The 23,110-nt window shown below is 45.3% G+C and overlaps 1 protein-coding gene across 11 annotated transcripts in view; it reads left to right on the top strand.

Annotated features, from left to right (window-relative positions):
• Window positions 1–23,110, top strand: part of NAV1 (neuron navigator 1) — a 257,934-nt gene that overhangs the window by 191,477 nt on the left and 43,347 nt on the right. For 2 of the 11 annotated variants that reach the window (XM_028734656.2, XM_077929109.1), the window contains exon 1: window positions 7,035–7,203. The exons of the other annotated variants lie outside the window; for them this stretch is intronic. In XM_028734656.2, the coding sequence (XP_028590489.2) occupies window positions 7,136–7,203 (68 nt within the window). In that variant the 5' untranslated portion in view covers window positions 7,035–7,135. Of the gene's footprint in view, window positions 1–7,034; window positions 7,204–23,110 lie in introns of those variants that run through there. 11 annotated transcript variants of the gene reach the window in all.

Here is a 23,110-nt window from a genome sequence, read left to right as displayed (position 1 = left end):
CATACCACATTATGTGGGTCTAGAGCAGGGGCTGATTTGCCATCCCACAAAACCAAGAAAGACTTTGACTAACCCCTGCCCTATCATTCATAGAACATAGATTTCCAAAGGGGAGCTGGAAACCAGGACAAAAGCTCTGGGATTTAGGTAGGGGAGAAAAGTTGGGGGTGGGGTGGAAAAGAAATGAAAAATAAGGAAAGATGCAACTGTAGCTGAAATAAGATAGAAGAAGGATAAGTGATAACTGTATATTTATGTGTCCATCCATTTCTGACATGGAGGGCTGTTTAAGGAAAGTGTCCTTTCACCAATTTCTTAGGGCAGGTGAAAAGCACAAGATGACCTTGTAATTTGACCATGCTTTTATGCTTCACCCACCTGGACAGTAGTGCAAGCTGTCACCTGTCACTGGAAAACTGTGTGCCCTTCCTTAATGCGGGTCACTACTTAAAGGAACTCTAAAATAGCCAGAGGGAGAGGATATTCAGATATGATTTATGGAAGGAGAGGAATAACTTTTCATTGGAGCTTCATTCCAGAGGCCACATAGTGGTGATGTGTTGTGAACCCCAAAGGGAACAGGTGCTTGCTCCAAGCATGCCACATTCTTCTAGCAGCTGTCACCCCACTTGCCTGGCAGCATTAGAGCTGTATAAATCTGCTCTGCCTTCCTTCTGCCATAAAAGCAGATGCTAACTTTTCCATGCCAATTTATGATGGGGAGAACAGTGGCTCTCCAAGGCTCCTTTCTCCTTCTGCTTAGATTGGCCCTATAATTCTGTCTTTGGTTCTAAAGTTTTTGATGCTGGTATGGCCACATGGAGAAATTTCCATGCCATTGGTTATCATGCATGGTACCTGCTGGTGGTGATGTGGATACAGAAACTCCCTGCAAGAATCTACAGCATGATCTAGGAGTCTGTATGGTGTACTGTAGCCCCGACATGGAAGCTATTCTGGCCTACTTCTATACAACTGGTGTAATACCTTTAGTACCCAGTGCACACTTACACTCACACTTTAGTGATTGTGGGTATGGATCTGGAACGTAGTGTTGGTACTTGTTCTGGATTAATGGATCTCGAAGGCAAAGGAGAAATGGGGCAATCAAAAGGTGAGATTTCATGGAGAATATATTGTTGCTTGACAGTACCCTTCATGGATGGCTAAGTTTTTAAGGCATCAATAGAAAGGAAGTTGCTGAAATGGGAGGAAAGGAAGAGCATGGAAGTACGTTGACTCACGTCTGCATGAAAAGCAAATACTACAGGTTCTGCCTTCAATACTTAACTGTCAATTGTTTTGGATATGCGATAATTTCTTCCCTCTCCCCTTACTCTTCCAGTCCCCCTGAACAGAATAACAGAAAGGGGTTGTGAGCATGTGGCATTTGGTACTGGCTTTTGTCAACTGATAGACAGTTCACACTTGAGGGGACCTGCTAGAGTGTCTCATTGCATTTCCCCCAGTACAATTTGTTTCACATGTACATTCTCTATTACGCTAACGGGATTTGGAATACATGGTTCTATATTGCAGTTGGGTTTAGGCTGCAGTCTCATCCACATTTACTTTGGGAGTAAGTCCCTTGGAAATCAAGATGGCTTCCTTTTATTTATTATTTATTTCTAAATCACTTAAGATTAAAATAATATGTATCTTGAGTAGGCATGCACAGGATTGTGATGCCTCTGAAACCTTGAAGTCAGCAGGGAGACAAGTCAGTGGCCTGAGATTCTCACGCGAGAAACAGAGGGACATGTTTAACTGAGTCATCCTCTTTATCCTTGCAAAATGAGGGGTGCCGGGGAGTAGCAGCTTCAGAAGTCTGGATGAGGTCAGTCCTCGGTCTGATATGATTTAAGAGACTCTTCCTATAACTCTCCCAAAATGCTGGCCAGAGAACTGAAGAAAGGAGAGAAAGCATGAGCCTCAAACTAGCTGATTTACTAGGCAAGCCGCGTGCTCAAGAAAGGGGGTGGGGAAGATGAGCTTCTTCAAGCTAGCTGATTTACAAGGCAGGCAGTGGGCTCAGGGGAGAAGCAGCATGGAGCAGCGCACAGGAGGAGTAAATAATGGATGGCCCTTTTAATCACACCATGCATGGGGATTCCTTTGGAGTGAGCAGTGGCCTCCTTTCTGCAATGCCTTACCCGTGGGTCCATATGGCTGGCTTCCATTGCTGCCTAATTGTGTTGCTTAGGATCGTGGACTCTTGTTGCTCCCTAGCAATTCTGTGCAGCAATTCTTGCATATGATAAAGTTGACTGTAGTCCATGATAGCTTATGCCATAAAAACATTTGTTAGTCTTTATGGTGCCGTGAGGTTTCTTTTGTTTTCATTTCTCTGAAAGAGGTTGGTTGAATTCCAAATTTATCAAATCACCTGATATCTAATTAGCCTCTGCATAGCCAGTCCCAGCAGACAGATCAGACACACATGCATGCCTGCACATTTAAAAATGCGCATCCTTCCTCTCACACATCTGTGTACAGTTGCATTCATACTACATCTACTCAATCGCACATGGAGTTAATTAAAACTAGGGAATCAGACCCATTGCTTGCTGTTTTATAGTTTCTCTGGGCACAGGAATAAACAAGGTGTAGTTTGAGGGCCCACTGACAAGGGAGTAGAGAAGAAGGCCTTGCCAAGGCAAAGGAAAGCTTGAGGAAGGAATTACTTATTTCTGAGTCCATAGGGACCTGTTCTTTCAGCCTTGCTCACATGTTTAACCCTCTGTCGCCTGAGTTCAAAAAGCTCTGTAAATACAGATTACTGGTAAAAGACAAGGAACAAAACCAACTTTCAGATTGAATCTGCAAGCCTTTCTGCTCCTTCCTTAAATAGCAGAGAGATTGTTCTGCTGGGAAATAATGTTGTAATTTATTTACTTGCTGGAGGTTAATGTATATGATAGTGTGGAGCAACTGCTATGTTTTTTAATGTGTCTGTTAATATCTTGTAACATAAACGGTTTAGCTTGACTGGCTGACACAGCTAAGCACATGGATTATGACTTGTGCAGCCGTCTGTATGAAAGTGAGGCGGGCTCGTTGTCAGCTATGGTGGCGCAAGCCTCCTGCATATGTGTGGAGTTTCATTATCTCAACCAGAAAGAGAGAAGACAGGAGGTTCTGCAACACTTGTTTATCAGCCATGGCACTACAGCCCTGGACTGTGCTGTGCCCATCTGTCATGAAAAGAAATGATAGGGGCATATTTGAAATAAATACAAAATATACCTATATTTCAGATTTAACACTGTAATCCATGAATTCTAACAGAAAATGGAAACAAACAGTAAGATGTTTTAAAGCATTTTGTTTTATGAGTGAAGGAGTGTAATCAAACCATGGTGACTGTCAGTAGCCTGGTTTGCATGCACAAACAAAGAAATGGGCTCACAGAGGGCTCATAGCTTCTTTGCTCCTCCATGGTCTATTTTGCTGCCATGCTGCACTGAGTTCAGCCGAGATTTGGTCTGGAGTGTCATCTGAAGTGGGCCTCCTGGTTAAACTCCTTCCTCGCTGGCCAAAAGCTATAACCAAGAACAAACCTTGGTTACAGCTTGCGGTTAGTGAGAAGAGAGCTTAACCACAAGCCCTCAATTGGATGGCGATCTAAGCTGAGTTTGGCGCAGCAGCAAAAGGATGGGAGGAGCAAAGAAGCTGCAAACTCCCATCCGGGAGCTTGCACATTCACATGGTCCTGCTAAGTCAGGTATAGCTTATGCCAATGAGGCTGGTTTGTACAGCTTTAAATGTGCTGATGCCAGCATTCAAGAAAGGTTAAGAATCACTGTTCTAAATTGATGCCATGAGCAGCAGTCTATGGAAAAGTCCATAAATTTTGCTGGATGAAATAGCATGAGGAATTTAACCATGATAGCTTATTCACAAGACTCTTAATTGTAATGTGTTTTTGTTTTTAAAACCACCCTGTTTAGCACACTGGAAGGCAAGCCTGATTCTGCTCATGTTAACATTGATAGGAAGCATTTGTGTGATTTGAATTGCAGTGCAATGGGCTTTGCCCATCAATTACCTCGGTGGCTGTTATTATGCATTGTCTATCAGGGAGTATTAAGAGCTGTAATTGGGGAATCAGTCTCATTCAGTGGAGCTGCCCTTACTGGTGATGTCTCTTTACATCTCACATCCATTTTGCACATCTCTGGACCAGAGTGAAAAACCCACCAGTCTCATTTCAAGTCTGCACCCTGTCCTTGAGAAAAGGTGAAGTTTAAAGGACCATCACAAATATCCTTACTACACAGTTAGGACACTGGCCAAAAGGAAAGAGGGTCTTGTAGAGGGTAGAGGAAAACATGAATCAGGTCTACTGACCTCAGATACCTTAAAGCCAGTGACGACAGCAGCTTTGATATCTCTGTTGCCTTTTGTGTGTGAATCTTCCTTTCTAGGTCTCTTTTGAACATGTTTCAGCTCGAAACTGTCTCCCTGCCGTCTTATTTGTACCTGAGTCAGGATGACCTGGTTAAGGCAGCCCAAATGGTGTAATACAGGCAGCACTTAATTTTACCACGCTCTTCTGACTCAGCAGGGTGCCCTGAATTTAGACCTTTGGCGTCCCACTTGAACAGTCATTAAGGGCATGTCAAGGAGAGATGGCCAAGCTGCCATTGACAGACACCCTTTACTTGACCTTGGGAGGTGGCGCTACCAATACCTGTACATTGGGTTTTGCAGATACATGCCTGACAGGCGTTCAGTGCCATGGGTATAAGCTATTGTAGTAGGAGGACCAGTTAAATAAATTTGATTCATCTGATAGGTGGGTTATCCTTCTTTCCTGGTCCCTATCACATGTATTTCCGGCAGAAGTGGTCAAGGAGAAGAGTATTTCTTATAATATGGGGGTCTGCAGAGAGGAGCTTGGGGGGGGGCAACCACAACCCCCAGATTAGATTTCATTTTTTAAAGAAGTTTCCAGCATTTGTAGAACCTTAGCTATGAGACAAAATGTGCAGGCAGTACAGTATTCTAATTTGTTTTGTGAGAAACCAGCCTGCTCCCACCTTTCTATGTCTTAGCCAATGAGTGAAGTCATAGCAATGACTGACATTTATTTGGGAGAGGAGATCTATCCAATTAGACATAAAAGGCTAGAGTGAAAGACCCATTATTAGACCCTTGCTGTCCCCTAAACACACACGCAATTCAGGTAGCTACGATTTCAGTATAGCTGTAATTGGGGAATAGCATGTCAACTCAAAAACAAATTGTAGCGGCAAATATAGGATCTTAATTCTAACTCAGGACTTTCATTTCATTGCAATGTCACAGCAGGCCCTATGGTCAGAAGGCTGGGTAGTGACTCCCACAAATGGTGGGCTTTCCCTTGATATTCTCACACAACTCACAGATTTTAGGTGCTCCTGAAACAAACGCTGCACCCAGCGGTGTAGCTAGGGGGCGGGGCGAGCCGGCCATGGGGGCAGGGGGCGCTGCATGGAGCCTCTCCGCCACCTCCCCCTCAGCTGTGGGGCAGCTGAGTGAGAGGTGGAGGGCAGACGCAAGCCCCATGCTGCCATTTCAAGCCACCATGCCCCTGTGGTGTGGCATCCAGTGCCAGCCATGTTTCGTTACGTTTGTTGAGTAAACCAAACTAAACTAAACTAAAAAGTTTCATGAGCCCATTTTCTATTTATTACTTTTAAAAGTATTTTTTTTGTCATTTTGTCACCCCCCCCAGTGATGACACCCGGGGTGACCCACCCCCACCCCCTTCCCCCACCACTGGCTGCACCTGGATTGCTTATGGCAGGCACGTGCAACAGGTAGATCACTGGACGTCTGTGGCAGACCACTGGAATATCAGTGGCTCCCCCCAAAGAAGCTGAACAGGGTTTTCCTCCCTAAAAAAGCCCAATAACCCCTAAAAACGCCCCCCCTAAAAAAGCTCTACAACTTTGACCTGGGGTGGGGTAGATCACTGCCAGTTTTTAACTCTGTGAGTAGATCTCAGTCTCTTGGGAGACCCATGGCTTATGGCTATCACAAATTCATGACTAGGGTGAGACTTAAACTGGAGCCTTCCCATCTTAATCTTACTCCACCAACCCTTGGGTATGACACTGGATATGTATGGGAATCATGAGTTGTGATTACTGCCATAGTCACAGCCTATTGTGCCTGACCATCAGGAATTAACACTAATATACAAATGTCACCAGTGTCACTATCAGAAATGGTTGCCAGAGGAAGCCCCTCCGGGGGATGTTGGGAATTTTTCTCACCAAGCTTAATCAGGCTGTGGCAAAGGCGAAGGTGAAGGTGGGGTGGGGGACCCATGCTGCTATCAGAGTCCTCAGAATGGGTCATAAATAGCTGTCCTCTGGAATCAAAGCTGAATTGCTGCTTAACTTGGACGATAATGTGAAACAATTGCCTGCATTTGAAAGCAAGAGGATCCTTTTGCCGAATTCAAAGCATATGGACCCGTCGACCTGTTTCTGGTCTTGCTAGCATCTTTTCCCAGTGTCTTCCCCACCCTCGCAGCAAGGTGCAGGATCGATTGTATAGCTGCGATAACTGTACCGTTACAGAGATACACCTTAAAGCAGCCAAGGGAGCAGAGAGTCTGGTGAAGAACAAAGACAATTTGCTTGCCTGTTGCCAGGATGAAGGTGCTTGTGGGAGCACGGAATATGCAGGGCAAAGGGTACGTGGCATGGGGGGAAAGGCTGATGCACTTCGGGTTCTGCAGCGCCCACTCCCCAGGGCTGGTTGGCTAAGGGGAGCCCCTTCCTTTCCCCAGGGTGGCATGCATCTTTGCGCTGCAGTCTCTGCTGCAAGGAGGAATCTGCTACCAGGCAGCCCTTTGTCTGCCGTACCTGCAGTGGGTGTTAAAGAGGCAGCTTCCAGAAGCCGAGGGGACAAGAGTCAGCGCGGAGGGGAAATAGTGCGCTGCAGCTTTAAGCCTAGCTTGACAGGAGCCGTCGGAGGGGGAGAGCGAGCGCAAGGGGAGGGCGAAGGAGGGACAGAGGGAAGGGTCTAATTTCTTCCCCTCCCTCCTCGCTTCATGTGGCCGCTTTCTGGGAGGCTGAGCGACTAGCGGGGAGCTTCTGCTGGAAAGCTGGCTATGAGTTTATAGGGACGATCTGAGAAAATGCTGCATGCCCCGTTGCAGAGGTCGGGGAGGACGCTCCGGACGGTACATTTTGCCAGGCCCAGCAGGTAAGGCAGAGGGGCGCATTGGGGGTTCAGAGGTGCCTCGCCAGGGAAACGATCCGGGGCTGCAAGGCAGAGCTGGCCCGTCTCGTTGCTTGCCGGCTCGCTCCGCGCAAAAGGGTCAGAAGTGCCTCGGGCAGCGCCCGCCGCGTGGTCTCTTGACAGTTCTCTGCGCCGCGGAATCCGCCCCTGCGCTCCACACGGTCAGTGGGATCTGGAGCGATGCGGACTCCGGGGGGTCACGTCTAAGCAGAAACAATGACAGAAGTGGGGGCAGGTGGGAGGAGCAGCCCTTCGGCAATGTCCGTGGGGCGCCAGGTGTGGGGGGACCCCCACGGGCTCGCGCGAACTCAAGACAAACCCTGCTGCTGCCTCGGAAGCCTCGGCTAAAGCGGGGCGTTGGTGGTGGGATTTAAACTGCAAATGCCATTCGCCCCTCTCTCGCGCTACAAAGGGAATGGGTTTTACTTAACGGAAAGCCTCCTTGGCGGTGGAGAAAGGCGCTCATTTTAGCGTCGTCTAAACGTTGCAGTCAAAGCAGCAGAGGAAAGGAAAAGGAATTGTTCCGAACGACTGTGGTTGTTGTTTTTAATATTAAAAAATGTATTTAATCACCGCACGCTGCGCGCCGATATCGATAAAGCTCTGGGGAGACCAGGGGAGGGAGAGAGGGGCGGTCGTCTTGTATGTCATTTCATTGGCACGATGCGATGTAACAGCCTTGCGTGCTGTTAAAGCTGCAATCCTTGGGCCGGTTCTCTTCCCCCCATTGTAATCTGCGGCCTTCCATCCTCTCGCCGGGGAACTACTAGCGAACCGTTTGGTAGCCCCTCTGCCCTCGTGGGGCACCTGGCTTGCGTCCCGCCTTCCCCCCTCCGTGCGTGTTTAGATTTGAAATGCACCCGGCGTTAGGGAAGGTGAGCGTCTCCCTCGCTTGCTCTCTTACACACACACACCCCGAATCCCACCATCCCCTCCTGCGAAATGCGATCTTTCGGAGAGGGTTGGAAGGAAGGGGCGGAGGCCACGAGGGAAAGAATAGGTGGGACTTAGACGGTTTGAATTTGTAGGGAGCAGTTTCTGGCGTGCGATGAAGCACATGCTGGCGTGGAGACCGGCTTTGCAAGGAGCAAAAGCCAAGACCCAAGCGCAACGCAGCATTGTTTGCTTTGCAAAAGGCAGGCATGGATGGGCAGCCGTAGGGCTCAAATTTGGGGGAGTAAGCTGCCCAGGAAAGACGGAAAGCTCTGCAGCTAGGTTGGAGGGCTACGACTTCTAGGCGTTTGTTCGCGGTGCAGGGGGGGGGCGTGTTCCTCCCCACCCCCCAAGCCGCAATTTCTCCTGTGTTTAGGGGGCGGGGCAAGACTTTGCTGGAAACGTTTTTCCCTCTTCTGTTTTTTTTTTTAATGGGGAGTGAACTGCTCAGAGTATCTGACGTCCTTTGATCCTTTGCCACTTTTGATCTTGCAAACCTAATAGGAATTAGCTGAAAATCAAAAACACACACACACAACACATCCCGCACACATATAAGTCTTGAATGTCCCATTTCCATCCATTTGCAATGGGCACTCCAAGTGTGAATTGTAATACAGTATGGGCACTGGGCTGTTTCTGGAGAAGAACGACCTACAGTGGCAGGGGCATCCTGTATTTGCTTTCATTTTTTATCATTTATTTTGCGCACCCCCTCCCCCTAACTTCCCAAATATATCTAGTCTGCAGGATTGGTCCTCATGGGATGGGCCTAGCTGGACTGGGCACTGAGCATAGTTCCTGGTCATCATATATTTCCTGATAAAAGCACCCAAGACACAAATTATGTTGATGTTAAACATAAAATGTCTCCCTTTTGGACAATGGCTGTGCAGGTTGTGAATTTCTGCCTTGAAATAGCTGTGAAAACCTTACAGCCAGATGTCCACAGTTGTGCTGAATGTATGTGAAGCTGCATTCCCATCTGAGAACTAATGAAACTATACTCGGCACTCTGATTGTATCCATCCTCCGACTGCTGAATAGCTAAAATCATGTTCTTTCCATGAGGAAATGGGAGTCTGTAGGAGGAAGTCGAAACTCGATACAAAGGGGAAATCTTTGACCCAGGTTTCCTCTAAGAAAGAGAACCCATGCTCTCAGGCAGACGGGGCTTCTCCTGCATTTTTGACCTGGTGCATTTTAGCAAGCTAGTCTAACTTCCTCAAGGGTTTAGAAGAGAACTGGCACAATTGGGTTTTTGAAGTTTGGGGGCTGCATGGTCCTTAGCTGAGCAGTAATTTGAACCTGAGTTTCTGACAATCCAGCCCAACACTCTGGCCGGCACAGTATTTAGATTTGAAATGCACCTCCCTCACTTGCTCTCTCTCTTACACACACACACACACACCCGAATCCCACCATCCCCTCCTGCGAAATGCGATCTTTCGGAGAGGGTTGGTAGGAAGGGGCGGAGGCCAGGAGGGAAAGAATAGGTGAGACTTAGACCTATGCCTGAGATTCTGGAAAACTGCTGTCAATCTGAGTAGACAGCAATGGGCTAGAATGGTCTAATGGCCAGATCCAATATGGCAGCTTCATGTATTCATAATGCTAATTCCGCCCCTGATATCTGTAGATCCATTCAATACTATTCAACCAATACTACCCACAATCACATACCCATCCACGTCCCGCAGTACAAAATCCTAGCTGGTCACTTTGCACAATAAAGATAGCTGACCAGATTTAAAACTCATACAGCTTCAGAATAAAAATAAAATAATCTATCTAACCTCCCATGTGGGGTACTACAGTAACTCCGTCTTTGCGCCACACTCAGTTTTGTGCTAATATGACTTTCACTCTGGACACCATTAAGCACAAAATCATTTCATCAGTATTGCAACTGCTCAGGTTCTCACCCACCTGTAAGACCAATAACTTCATACATTCTAGAACAAGCAAACAGCAAATACAGTAGGAAAGGGGGGGGGGATAAATAAAAGTTCAAAAGGGCACCTTTTCTGAGGCTGGTGCAGAAAGGACACTTTTCCTTGAAGATATCAGATCTAGCTGTGGTGACACATGCCTTAGTTATATCTTGTTTGGATTACTGAAACAAACTTTGTGTGAGACTACATGCAAAGAGTGTTCAGATACCAGCTGATTCAGAATGCTACAGCCAGTTAAAACAGCTTTACTGGCTTATTTCCAAGCACAGTTGTTTACACAACCTGGGACCGGGTTATCTGACAGACTGTGCTTTCCCCATACAAGCCTGACTGTGCTTTAAGATCTTCAGAAGAGGCCACTCTTTTTTGTCCCCCCAACATCTGAAGCATGTTTGGTGGGAACTTGAGAGGGGCCCTGCTTGGTAGCTGTATCCAAGCTCAGTAACTCTTTACCAAGGGTAAAGAGCTCCTTCTGTGATAACCATCCAGTGAGATGCAAACATGCAAACATTTGGCTCCATAAGCTGTCACTGTAAAATGTTAGCAGCTTGGTCAACTGGTTGTTTTTATTGTTTGCACTGATGTCTTACTTACTTGTTTTTACCTTGAGCACCATTTTGTGAAAAGACAACAAACAAATTTAGCAAAGAATAATAAACCTATACATATAGTGCCTTTCTCCAAACACTTGCCAGTCTTATCCAGGAGCTCCAAATTTTGATTACAATAGATTAACCCAGAAGTTTTCAACCTTTTTGAGCTCATAGCTCCCTTAACCAACTACATCCTTTCTGTGGCACCCCTGTGGAGCTCAGGAGCCCAATTATGTCACCCCTTGCCTGCAGAGCTGGTAGCCTCTTACTCTTTTCCAAACACCCTCCCTTGTGGAGTGTTCCTTCAGCCTCCTCTCCTCTCCCCTCTCCTTGGGAGTCCTCCCCCCCCAAAAAAGAGAGGTGCCTCCCAGAGGAGGCACCATTTGCCTGCAGAGCTTATAGCCAGGGTTGCTGCAATAAACAGCTGTGCAAGCCTTTGGGAGGCAGAAATGTGAGAGGGCATCAGAGGAGGGAGGGAAGGAAAGAGAGGCAGAGGCCAGTGTTGCCTGTGGCACCCTTAACCATCATTCAAGGCACCCCAGGGTGCCACGGCACATTGGTTGAAAACCACTGGATTAACCTACTGGGCGTGTTACATTCTGCCTTGTTTCTCAGAGAAAGGTATGGCTATTTGGGAGCAGGCTGGGTGGGGCAAGGTATAAGTTAGCACATAAGTACATTTGGCAGCTGAGAAGGAAGCTAAGAGGAGACCGACATTCATCCAACGTAGTCTGAGGATCTTGGCTCAGCAGTGGACCACCTTATAGTAAGCTTTGAAAACAAACAATGAGAATCTGACGCCTAGAATGATTCATCAGCTGGTACTTGGAAAGGGTGGCTGAGTTTCAGAGCTCAGCACTATTCTTAGCTGTGTGTGTATGTGAGATACACACACAGTAATAAGCACATATGATAGTTGCCAGGAAGTTTTATCCAGCATCATCAATTTTGATCTAATAAGAACATAAATATCTTCTTATTGGATGAAACTTAAGGTCCATTGCATCAGCTGCAGTAAACCAAATGCCACTAAGAAGCTCACAACCAGGGCATAGTGGAGATAGCTATCCTCTGTGGTTTATTCCCTGTAATTGTTAGTCACAGATCTACTGCTTCTGAATATGGAGGTTTTAATTTTAGATGGGTCCTGAAACATCTGCTGTCTTTCTTTGTTGTTTATTCAACTTCTATACCACTCTTCACCTGAAGGTCACAGGGTGCTTTACAATATAAAAACACAGAAATACATCCCATAATAACAAACATGAACAATAGCCCCCCAATTGGCATGCGGTGCTTTAGCTACATAGGACCCAGAGAAGCACCTTGTCTCTGGAAAAGCTGATAGGAGTTCCAGCCCCACCCCCTCCCTGAAAAGTATTATTAGATGCATGATATCCAGAAATTCAACAGCTGTGCCTTTTATCCAACAAGGAGCTGCAGTGATGGGTAGGATGATGGTTATTTGCTGAATTGGTTTTATTGCTTGTATAACAAAACACAGGTGTTCTTTCAGAAAAAGAGTTGGCAAGCCTAGCAAATGATGGCATCCCTAGCTGCATGATCTGTGTGTGTATGGCTATTCTAAGCAACTGCAAAAGTCTTTTATGCCTAATAGATTGGACCAAAAAGGGGGTGCAGCAACCACTGCACCCATTATGGTGCCTTGGATAATCCAGTGGGCTGACACGAATGCTGTGTGTGCATGGCATTTAATGTAACGCAACATATTAATTTGCTAGCACAAGGGTTGAATTTCTCACTTCCTTTCTTTCATTTCCAGAAAAATAACAAAACACCCTGAGACCCCTGGCTCTTTTCAAACATTTGGGGGGGGGGAGCCTCTCTAGAAGGCTTCTGTTCCAAGTTGCTCACCAAAACTTCTATATGGGGATTAATCCTGTGGCCTTTCCCTGTGGCTGTCCCAAAACAGGGCCCCCCACATTACCCAGTTTCCGAAGGCCATTCTATATCTGCCTGACCTCCTCCTTAATGTCATTACTCAGCCTACCCCCATGGATCCTGAAGAGAAGGGGGGCGGGAACACAGTTGGAAAGATGTTAAGTAATTTCCTCTCCAATGTGTGGGGAATTGCAGCAACAATACATGCTGTTGGCTTGGTGCTCCAGTGCCCTCTGGAGTGACTTGGTTTGAACAGACTCTTTTTTGACACTGGGTTTGTTGCGAAGGGAAGCACTTTGTAACAAAACATCTTAAGATTCCTCACCACCCTGTATTCGCTGATCAGTGATACATACTCAGAAAACAATTAGCGGGTTGAGAGAATTGGCTAAACTTGGGAAAGAGTCTGTGGTGCTAAGCATAATCAATGTGAATTGGCACTGAAATAAAAAATGGCACTGAAATGTGATGATGAAGGATCACAGTGGGGAGGATAAGACAGCAGGAGCACATGGCTTACATTTCTGGGGCATCAAAGGAGTTGGGAGGTAAGAGGATCAGGCAGAGCAGAGAAAACTGGAAGATTGTAAGTAATGGACAATGGGCATCAGAAGTGCTATGCAGGGGCAATCCCTATGCTGTGGGGATTGCCCAGGAATATATACTCTCCCTTTAGCCTGAATCATTCCTTCCCTTCTTGAACCATTTGTTGTTTTTTTACACTCAAGTTCGCTTCAGGCTTCATTGGCTAGATCCTTCTAAGCTTGGCATGCCCACTCATTAGTAGGAGTGTCCATTGTACTGTCAAGGGCCTCTTGTTCACTACAAAAGCCCTCAATAGGCCTATTCCAGCCACTTCAGTTAAAAGCTCTTCTAGACACAAGCCGCCTGGAGTCCCCCTATCTACTCATGGGGAAAACACTAGTTTCCTGAGAAAGGCAACCCCTTTTAATTCACTGGCTTCCCCAAGCATGGGGAAGAGCAAGCTGGATGCAGAGGAAGAAACGGAAGGAAAGAACTGACAGAGACCATGGAGGTACTTACTGTATATCCCAAGTAATTTACCAACAAGTACAGTGGTACCTCGGTTTGCGAACTTAATCCGTTCCAGAAGTCCGTTCTTAAACCAAAACCGTTCTTAAACCTAGGTGCGCTTTCCCTAATGAGGCCTCCCACCGCCGGTGCCCTTCCACTGTTCAGTGTCCGTTCTTAGATCAAGGTAAAGTTTGCAAACCAGGACACTACTTCCGGTTTTGCAGAGTTCGTAAACCAAATAGTTCATAAACAGGGCTGTTCTTAAACCGAGGTACCACTGTAATTTGATATCGAGCAAGAGGACCTCATTAGAGAGAAATTTTTGCCAGCTTTGTGTCAGGGTTATTACTTGTTCTGTCTTTGCCCTAGGAAGAGCTTTCACAACACTCAGGTGGTCCACCTTTTAAGAGAAGGAGATATTAGTAGTGTCTTCTCCAGATTGTGGTCTTTTTGTCACTCCATAAAGAGAATACCAGACTAGCATCTCAATAATTTTGTACCATCTTCTTCCTTGGGCCCCACATGCAAGAAGGCAAACAATGGAGGATCAGAGACTAAGGCTTGTTCTTGGCAACACTAGGCAAATCTGAGTGTTGCTCTTCTAACGCACAGCCATTTGAAGGATTTGGTTTTAAGAAATGTTCATTCACAGGACTGAATAGGATAGGATGTTTTTCCTCGGGATTAATTAGCCCGTACTTAAATTTTAATCCCCCATGCAGACATTTTAATAAGGATTAGAAGTGTTTTACAGAGCCAAGATAAATTTGCAAAATATGTGTTTGAAGCATAATTAATGCTTAATCGGTCCATCCACAAACTTATTTCAAGAGCCTTAAACTTTTGGGAGTCAATATATGATTGTAAAATGTGCATGCAGTTAAAATATTTTTTAAATAGGCAGAAGTATCAATGTCTATGGAGACCAGATGCCAGGGATTAAATCAAGCCATGATACCATAGGTTTAAAAACCTTTGAACCTAAACCCTCTCTAAAGTCCAGTCTTGGTTCAAAATTAACTTGCCCTTTGCCAGCTCTCCCCACGGCTGTTCCCCTTTCCCCATACTTATTCTTGTAAACAGGAGGCTTTGTCTGTAAAGTCTGGATGCTCACGTGGAACTGCAAAAAGTAGTTGCAACTAATTTCTAGCAGAGGTAGGTGAGCTAGGAGCGAAATTTCCCATGCTCCCTATTCACACTGTGAGTGTGATGAGACCATTGCTCCCAACCCTGCCAATCAGTGAGACCTCCTCCTTCACAAACAAAAGTTTTGGGAAAGGGAGGGGGCAAGTAAGGAGGCTCTTCCTGGCTCAAAATGCACAGTTAACAAACTGGAAGATGATACTTGAGCAAGCTTCTAGATTTCTCTGATAAGTGTTGGAAATACCAAAGCAAAGCAAACTCCCCCCACCCCCAATCACTAATTTCAACCAGTTCTTGCCATATTAATAACAGGTCTAGAGCCACCCAATTCTCCAGTGCTGTTATTCTGTCCTATTCAAATGACAACATAGTAGGGTAACCTCAAGCAAGGCACCACAGTCTTGCATTTTGGGAGAGCTGACATGAATTTGTCCTTTCCTCCAGAACAATCTTAAAAAAAGAAAAACCTTTAAAAAAATTTAAAACCAGATTTTTAAAATTTAGACCAAGGTTTGTTTACTTGCATCTTTTTAAAAAAGTGGTTATATTAAGCATCTCTCTAAAATAACCTGGTTTAAAGTGGATAAAACATTAAAACCCGCACTCCTGATTTGTTAAATCAGATAAAATGACACCCTATGAAAACATATTGGTCTAATTCACATGTAATGGTAAACCATAGAGATAGTTCCTGCACTGCTGTTCCCTGAGTACGAACAAGAAATCTGAGTAGGAGCAACAAGTCCAAACCAGGAATTAGGGTTGTTTTGCAGGCGTCAGATATGAAGCTGTGTTTGATAAAGCAAGAAAAAAAACCTTGGCAAACATAACTATTGAGTTTCAAAGCTTGTTTCCTTTGTAAAAGAACAAGCCGGCAAGCGACAAAAAAAAAAGTGGCTAGAGGTTAAGTATTATAAATATGACATAACAGGCCATTCACTATGCTTATTCAACATATGACTATTTAGACGTTCTCAAATATTTATTTTGCATGCCATGGAGAATCAATGTTGTTAGTGACACTTGCTTCTGGAATGTTCTGGGCACTTAGACTTCAAGTAAGTAATCTTGCTTAGTGGCCTTATGTAGAAAAAAAATCAAACAAATCTCTTAATTCATAATTGCTTGCTTAAAAAGATACAGTATAAATTCAGTAATGTACAAAATGCATGTGAGCTGCATGGTTAGAGGTTTTGTGTCACACTCCTGGATAATATAAAGGCACTATTTAGTTGAAAACAAGTAAGCTGTATTTATTATAGCAAATAACTAACATGCATGCTTGTTTAGGACATATAGGAATTAGAAAGCTGGAAAAATCATTTAAGTAATTGACTGTAGTCACCACTTTAAATCAGTGATTTAAATTTACCCTGCATCCCTTTTGTTAGGAAGTCAGATACACTTCTGTTTGTGTGCCAGAAGGACATTGAGCATTTTAGATTATGCTTGTGACTCTCATTTTTGCTACCATTAGAATGTGGGATTGTGCATATGTTGTGGTATTTACTGAAAGCTTCTGTTCAACTAATTATTGTCACATGAGGTCAAAACAAGCAGTGTAGTATTTTTCTTGGTGGTTTGACTGAATTTAGGCAGCCATGTTTATATTGTGTTCAGTCTCTAAAAAAGCAGCCATATAAACACATTGATTCTCTCAGCCTGTCACAATTCTGTATTCCTCCCTTTACCTGTATGAGATGTCTGTCTGTCTGCCTAGCTAAAACAATTGCTAACTGAGGTTAACTCGAATCTGATTAAATGGACTCTAGTCCAGGGGTCAGCAAACTTACCACGCCTCGGGCCAGTGTCTCCAGTGCCGATTGCGCAGAGGGCAGGGGAGCGTGTGCCCATACACGTACGCACACGCTATTTCCGGCACACTTCCGGGTCGGAGCACCAGAAATAGCTTGTGCGCATGTGCACGGGCCTCCTCCGACCCAGATTTGCACCAGAAATAATGCTTGCACATGTGCAAATAACGTTGGCACATGTGCAGAAGCTATTTCCGGTGCTCCGGAAGTGGGCAGCCGCGCAGCGCAGTGCTGGTAAGAGCGGGTGGCGGGGGTTGCCGCGGGCCAGATAAATGAGTCCCCCGGGCCTTACCTGGCCCGCGGGCCTTAGTTTGGGGACCCCTGCTCTAGTCCATGAAATTATGCTAGTCTGTACGGTGCTGCAGCTTGCACTAAGTTACTATAGTATCTAACGTGCTTTGGGCAGGAATGAACATCATGTTAGAGACCATGTTACTGTGCCAGGTCCTCTCATTTTCCCAATGCTACGATGGAACCCATGCCCCTGGTGTGACACCATTGTACTATTCGTTTCCCTGACACTGCTTTACCTCATTGGCTGTCGCTGGTGGGAAAGAGGGAAATTCATAACACTGATAGCTTCATGATATGGAGTAAATATTGAGGCTGGCAGAGAGGACGAGCATGAGAGTTCCCCGTTCAGTGGATCTACCATGAAACTAATGAATTTTGCTTTAAAAAGTGCATTGTGTCTGTACATAACATTTCCCTAATTTTCACGCCTCCCCCCAATAACTCGAAAACTATAAGGCATAGGGATTTCTTATTCACACCAGTGAAATACAGTCATACTTTGGGTTACAGACGCTTCAGGTTGCGTTTTCTCGGGTTATGGCCCCCCCCCCCCAAACCCGGAAGTACCGGAACGGGTTACTTCCAGGTTTCGGCGGTTGCACATGCACAGAAGTGTCGACTCGCAACCCGTGTGTGCACAGACGCTTCGCTGCGGGTTGCGAACGTGCATCCCGCATGGATCACGTTCACAACCCGAGCGGCCACTGTAGGAGATAATTTAGTACAACAAGTTTAATCAAAATATAAGATGTAGTGGTATTAAAAACAAAACAAAACAAAACTGTGATGATCTGTTGTGGAACAACCCCACTGAAGAAGATAACAGTGGTTACCCAGACCTCATTGCTGGTTGCAAAGAGGCTGCTATATTAGGGGCCCAAAAATGTAGGTCTGCCACTGAGTATCCTCAGATTGCCCTTAACACATTTCCACCCTGTCATTGGAGACCTTGTGTGTCCAGCACCCTAAGTCCTTAGATATGGCTGAGCTCCTGGCTGCTGCTTTCTTGATGCATCCTCTTCCATACATGTATGAGCTCAAAGGAGTGCACACATTGGTATCTGAGGACCAAATCAAACGTGATGATGTCAGTTCCATGTGTCTGATAACATAAAACTGCTTCAGCTGCATAGAAATCAGGGTGCTGGTCTGATTTTAACAGCAAATGGAGTATGCGGGTGAGGGGCACTGAACTTACCCTACACCTACAATTTATTCCCCACAGCCCCAAATATTTTTCACTCAGTCAGGGTCACTTCCCTTGTTGGAGCTGAGGAGGAGTGCTTGCAGAGAAAAAGAAGGAAGGAATTGTTTTTATTGGTTTTTATTAATTAAATTTATTAGATGCCTTCTCTTACCGCAGGCAACTCAAGGTGTTAATGAGGGTAAAGTTACACCTTCTTCATCTTCCATGATTGAAGGAGCTCTGCATTTGAACACAACTGTTAATGCAATATTTAGTTAGGCCTGGTTATCAGTCAGTAAAGGGCCAAAGTGCTAAATGAAATGTATCTGTGGGACATCTACAGTTGGATTACAATTTAGTATTGGGACTACATTGCTGATTCAGTATTGACCAGTTAGCTGCTCCAAAGAAGGCATATATAATTTATTTGTTATCTGTGTGTACATCTACTTTCACAAAAGCAAATGTATAAAGTAAAGAAATCTGTGTTCCAAAATCCACAGCTGGCCAATACCTTTATTGGAACCAATAAAATGCCACAAAATAGTTAACAAACTTTTGAGTTCTCCAGAACTCTTAATCAGACAGGATACTAAGCAAAAAGAGGGGTGGAAGGAAATAATCTAGCTTGATGTTAAAGCCACAAAGTCTGCATTTGGTCACAGTCGTAAAATGGGAGTGTTGGAAGAGACAGCAAACTTAGACCACAATCATGTACACACTTATCAGGGGGTAAGTCACACTGAACTCAGTAGGGCTTGCTTCTGAACAGTCATGTATAGAATTGCACTGACAGTTGTATTAGGTCATACAGGACTCATCTGCTCTGTGCTGCATAAATAGACCAGGCCCAAGAACCAGACAGACACTTTTGTTTAATAAAGTCTATGAGTGTTTTGTAAGCAAGGGAACTAAAGGGTAACATGTTAATCAATAAAATTATCTCTGAAAGGGCCTGCAGTAACATCCCTTTCTGGTAGTGCAATCTTTTGTCTTTTATATCATAGAATCATAGAATTGTAGAGTTGGAAGGGACCCTGAGGATCATCTAGTCCAACCCCCTGCAATGCAGAAATATGCAGCTGTCCCAATATGGGGATTGAACTTGTAACCTTGGCATTTTCAGCACCATGCTCTAACCAACTGAGCTACCCTGGTTTTGTTTTTCGGAGTGCTCAGTGTTATTGGTGGCTTTCTCTCTCAAACTTTTGCTTGCCTTTGCTAATGTCCAATGGGTAGAAGTTGGGAGGAACCACAACTCAGAGGAAGAGATCACCTCCTTTGAAAGCAAAGGGTTCTGGGTTCAGTCCCTGCCACCTCCAGTTAAAAGGATCAGGTAGCAGGTGATGGAAAAGACCTCTGCTATGATCCTGGAGACTAGACAGTATTAGTCTAGATCAGGGGTCTGCAACTTTAAGACAAAAAGAGCCACTTGGACCCGTTTCCGAAGAAAAACAACTGGGAGCTGCAAAACCATTGTGACATTTAAAGCATGCGCGCCGCTGCCCTCCGATCTGACAGCGGGCGGGAAGGTGACGTCAGGACAGTGCGTGACTAATGCACGCACCGCCCCCATGTGACGTCACAGCCAGTACAGCGCCCGCCACAGTGGGGAGTGTCGGGGCGCACAATGCGCCTCCTCCCCTCGCTAGTATCCGCCCCGGAGCCGCGGCAAAGGTGTAAAAGTGCCACATGCGGCTCCGGAGCCGCGGGTTGTAGACCCCTGGGCTAGATGGAAATACTGTGATGTTGCAAGGCAGTTTCCTATGTTCCTTTCTGTGTGATAATGTAACTATGTAATGGTAGAAGAATTCTCCCCTTCAGCTGACAATTACTAAAGGTGTGGGAACCCTGTCCTCTATTACATTTGGTTACCGTAATGACAGGCTACTCTGGTTAACTGCTAGAATAGAGGCTGAGTAAGCTGGTTGCTAACGCTGAAGCAGACATTCCTAGAAAGAAACTTAATAAGCAGCATTTTCTGGAGACAGGGACTCTCCAACACAGAATTTTACATCTCTTCCTGTAGTGAGGACATGAGAAAACCTGGAAAGGAATATGTTGTCATTTTCTTTTCAATGAATGGAGACTAGAACTCCTCTTGAGTAAAGGGATAGAGGGGTAAAAGGTTTGTGACTTTAAAAGGCCCTGTTTATTCTGAGCAAGGAGCTGGGGGCAGATACTTGGGGAGCCCATTTGCAGCTCTCAGAATCACCTCCTCTCTGCTGTGCATGTAGCTGGATTTGTCCCCAACTTTGGTTGTGCTTCCACAGTCTACCTGGGTGGGGGCAGTGAGTGGGCGGCTGTAACGTTTAGCAAAACGTGGCTGGGCGACAAAAGGCTGAGTCAACACTTCCCCCACAGTTGGTCCTCATTAAGGAGCAGCCTGTTAAGCCAGGCAGCGCTGCGGGTTCAGCCCTTTTGTTTTGAAATGAAAAAGGCAAATACACCGAAGGGAAATAATCTGGAGCCTAGAAACAAGAGCTTGTAAATGAGCTTTTTGTCCCCGTTCTTCCTATATGCCCACCCACCCCTTGATAATTTATGCTCTTTAAGGAAACGTTAGTCTTATCCCTTTCTCCATATACAGGCTGCCCGTGTGGTTTTGGCTTCAGTTTGTGCCAGACAGCAAAGGGGTCGCAGCTGGGAATGCTGCCTTCCCGTTGCTCAGGGTCATATTCACCATAAGAGAGTGTGCTGGTGGCTGCATGCAATAGTGTGAGGGAGCCGGTTCACTGTTGTGGGGAATTCCCCTGAGTTCATGAGACCTCCCCACTCCCTCCAGTCTGCAGAAGCAACAGATGGCCCCTTTATCTCTGTTGCAGAGCTACCCTCCCATGCTAACCTGCTGCTGTAAGTCTAGTGGCTAAGTGGTTGAGCCTAAGCCACAAGCTCATCTGGTAGCCTTAGGCAAGCTCACTATTCAGTCTTGGCCTACCCATTCACAACGGCTGCCATACAAGGCTAATAATGGCCCACTTTATGTGGCTGCTGTACTTCTACTGCATTAATGTACGGAATGCTCTTTGAACCCTTGTCATCTACCTTTATAGTATTGATCATAATACCCCACCTCACCAAATAGAGGATTTCAGTTTCTGAGACTGTTGGTGGCTTCCATTACTCCGCGAGGCTCAAGAAGGGAAGGGTGCTGCTGGATTCTGCCCCACCAAAATGCTTTTGCTTGGAACAAGCTGAGGAAAAGCTAGGTTGCATTTGTGGGGTGGGTGGGACTTGGGTAAGTGGACAGGGAAAGCATTCCAGGATTATGGAAAGATTGGGGACCAGCGAAAGGCAAGACACCTTGTCATTTATGAAACACCTGCATGGGCTGGTGGCTTCTTCCTGAACACAATTCAGAGTTTATATGGCTTGGTGCCCAGATACCTGAAGTACTACAGACCTGCCAATATACTGACATCAGTGTTTGAAACTCCCATTGTTCTAGGCGCATTTTGTGACAGGGAATTTCATCAGCGAGAGCAATTTCTGAGCTCTGGGTGCAGTGCTGCACCTAAGATTTCAGATTAAAACTGCAGAGTGGAAGGAAAGGACCTTTTTCTGCCTCCCCACTTCCAGCTACTCTCTGAAGATTGGAGAAGAGACCCTCTGAAGAATATTAAGAAGGTGGGCAGGGGAAGGAGTAGGCCATGTAAAAAAAAAATGAGCATAATATTTTAGCTGCAATTCTTTCATTTTCTGCATTGTATTCTTGTTATAAAAAAAAGTGTGCCTAGACATTCCGTTGTTGCTCCCATAACTTAGGTTTAAGGTGCCGTTTAGCTCCTGGTTTTCATACCTCCATTTCTAACACTGACTGACACCACCTTTGAATAGGTTTGGGTAGCACTGACTTATGAGGTGATGTGCATGGCATCTGCAGAAGGGGCCTTCTATGTTGTGGCACCCCAACTTGGGGCTTCTTTCCCCAGGAAGACTTGCCTGATGCATACTTGTCTTGTCCTTCACCTCGTGCTGAATTTTAATTTCTCCAGGCATTAAAAATTTATATAATTTTGTTGCTGCCTTGCTTTTATTGACTCTGCTTGTCTGATACATTTCATTTGTTTTGGTAAGTTTTGTTTATTGCTTTTAACTAGTAGTTATTAATTGTTAGCTGGCCTTGGAGTACTAGAAATGCTGAACGGTAAGCTATAGGGTTTTTGCTTTTGCAAATTAAATCAAAACCAGATTTGATCTGTTTTAAACAGATAGGTTTGTATGATAATGTGTCCCGCCATGAGAATAGCATAACAGAATCAGCATAGGGAGACATTCAGGGCCGCATATAAGGTCTTGCCTTTTCTAATTCTTGAGCCATCTGGATTCACTCAAAGCAAGAAAAAAATTATCCTTCTGGTCATATTAAATAAAATGTGATGCCTCTGACTATCCCTTTCCCACCCACTTGGCCTGATGGCTAAGAACATGGGAGTTATGCAAAAGTCCAATAGATGGTCATATTGATAAAATGTATCCAACCACCCAGATATCAATGCTTTGCGCATTTGTGTGCATGCGCCTCTTCCCAACCACAGCAGTTTTCTATTTAGTAATGTCTGTTTTGTCCTTTTCTGTTAATTAAATTGAAGTCTAAACTTTTTTTCATCTTTTAAAAGCGAAAACTATCGTATCTAATCCAATATGTTTATGCCGAACATTGATAAAACATTCCAGCAGTTGGGAAGGCTTGGTGAAGGACCCTAACAGTTTGCTCTGTCTGCACCAACCTCTTTCTGCTGTAAGGAGCCTGATCTCTCTGGGCTCCTGCCAAATTAATTCTCATTTTTTTCCTGAGAACTGCAGCCTCCCCTTTCTTGCTCTCACCCACAAACGCTTCTTTCCATAGGGTTCCCCTTCCCCTTGCCGCCATGGGATTTGCTGGCTAGATTAGCTTGGCTTACTCAGAATGGCTTCCAACCACAGACATGTAATGAGGCAGACGGCTGACTCCCCCTCACTCCGAGTGATTGTGAGGTCAAGGGAAGGATGCAAGCAGGGAAATGGAGAGAGTGG

The sequence above is a fragment of the Podarcis muralis genome, chromosome 5 (genome assembly GCF_964188315.1).
Source record: "Podarcis muralis chromosome 5, rPodMur119.hap1.1, whole genome shotgun sequence".
Lineage (NCBI taxonomy): Eukaryota > Metazoa > Chordata > Lepidosauria > Squamata > Lacertidae > Podarcis > Podarcis muralis.
This window is presented reverse-complemented; position numbering and strand designations above follow the sequence as displayed.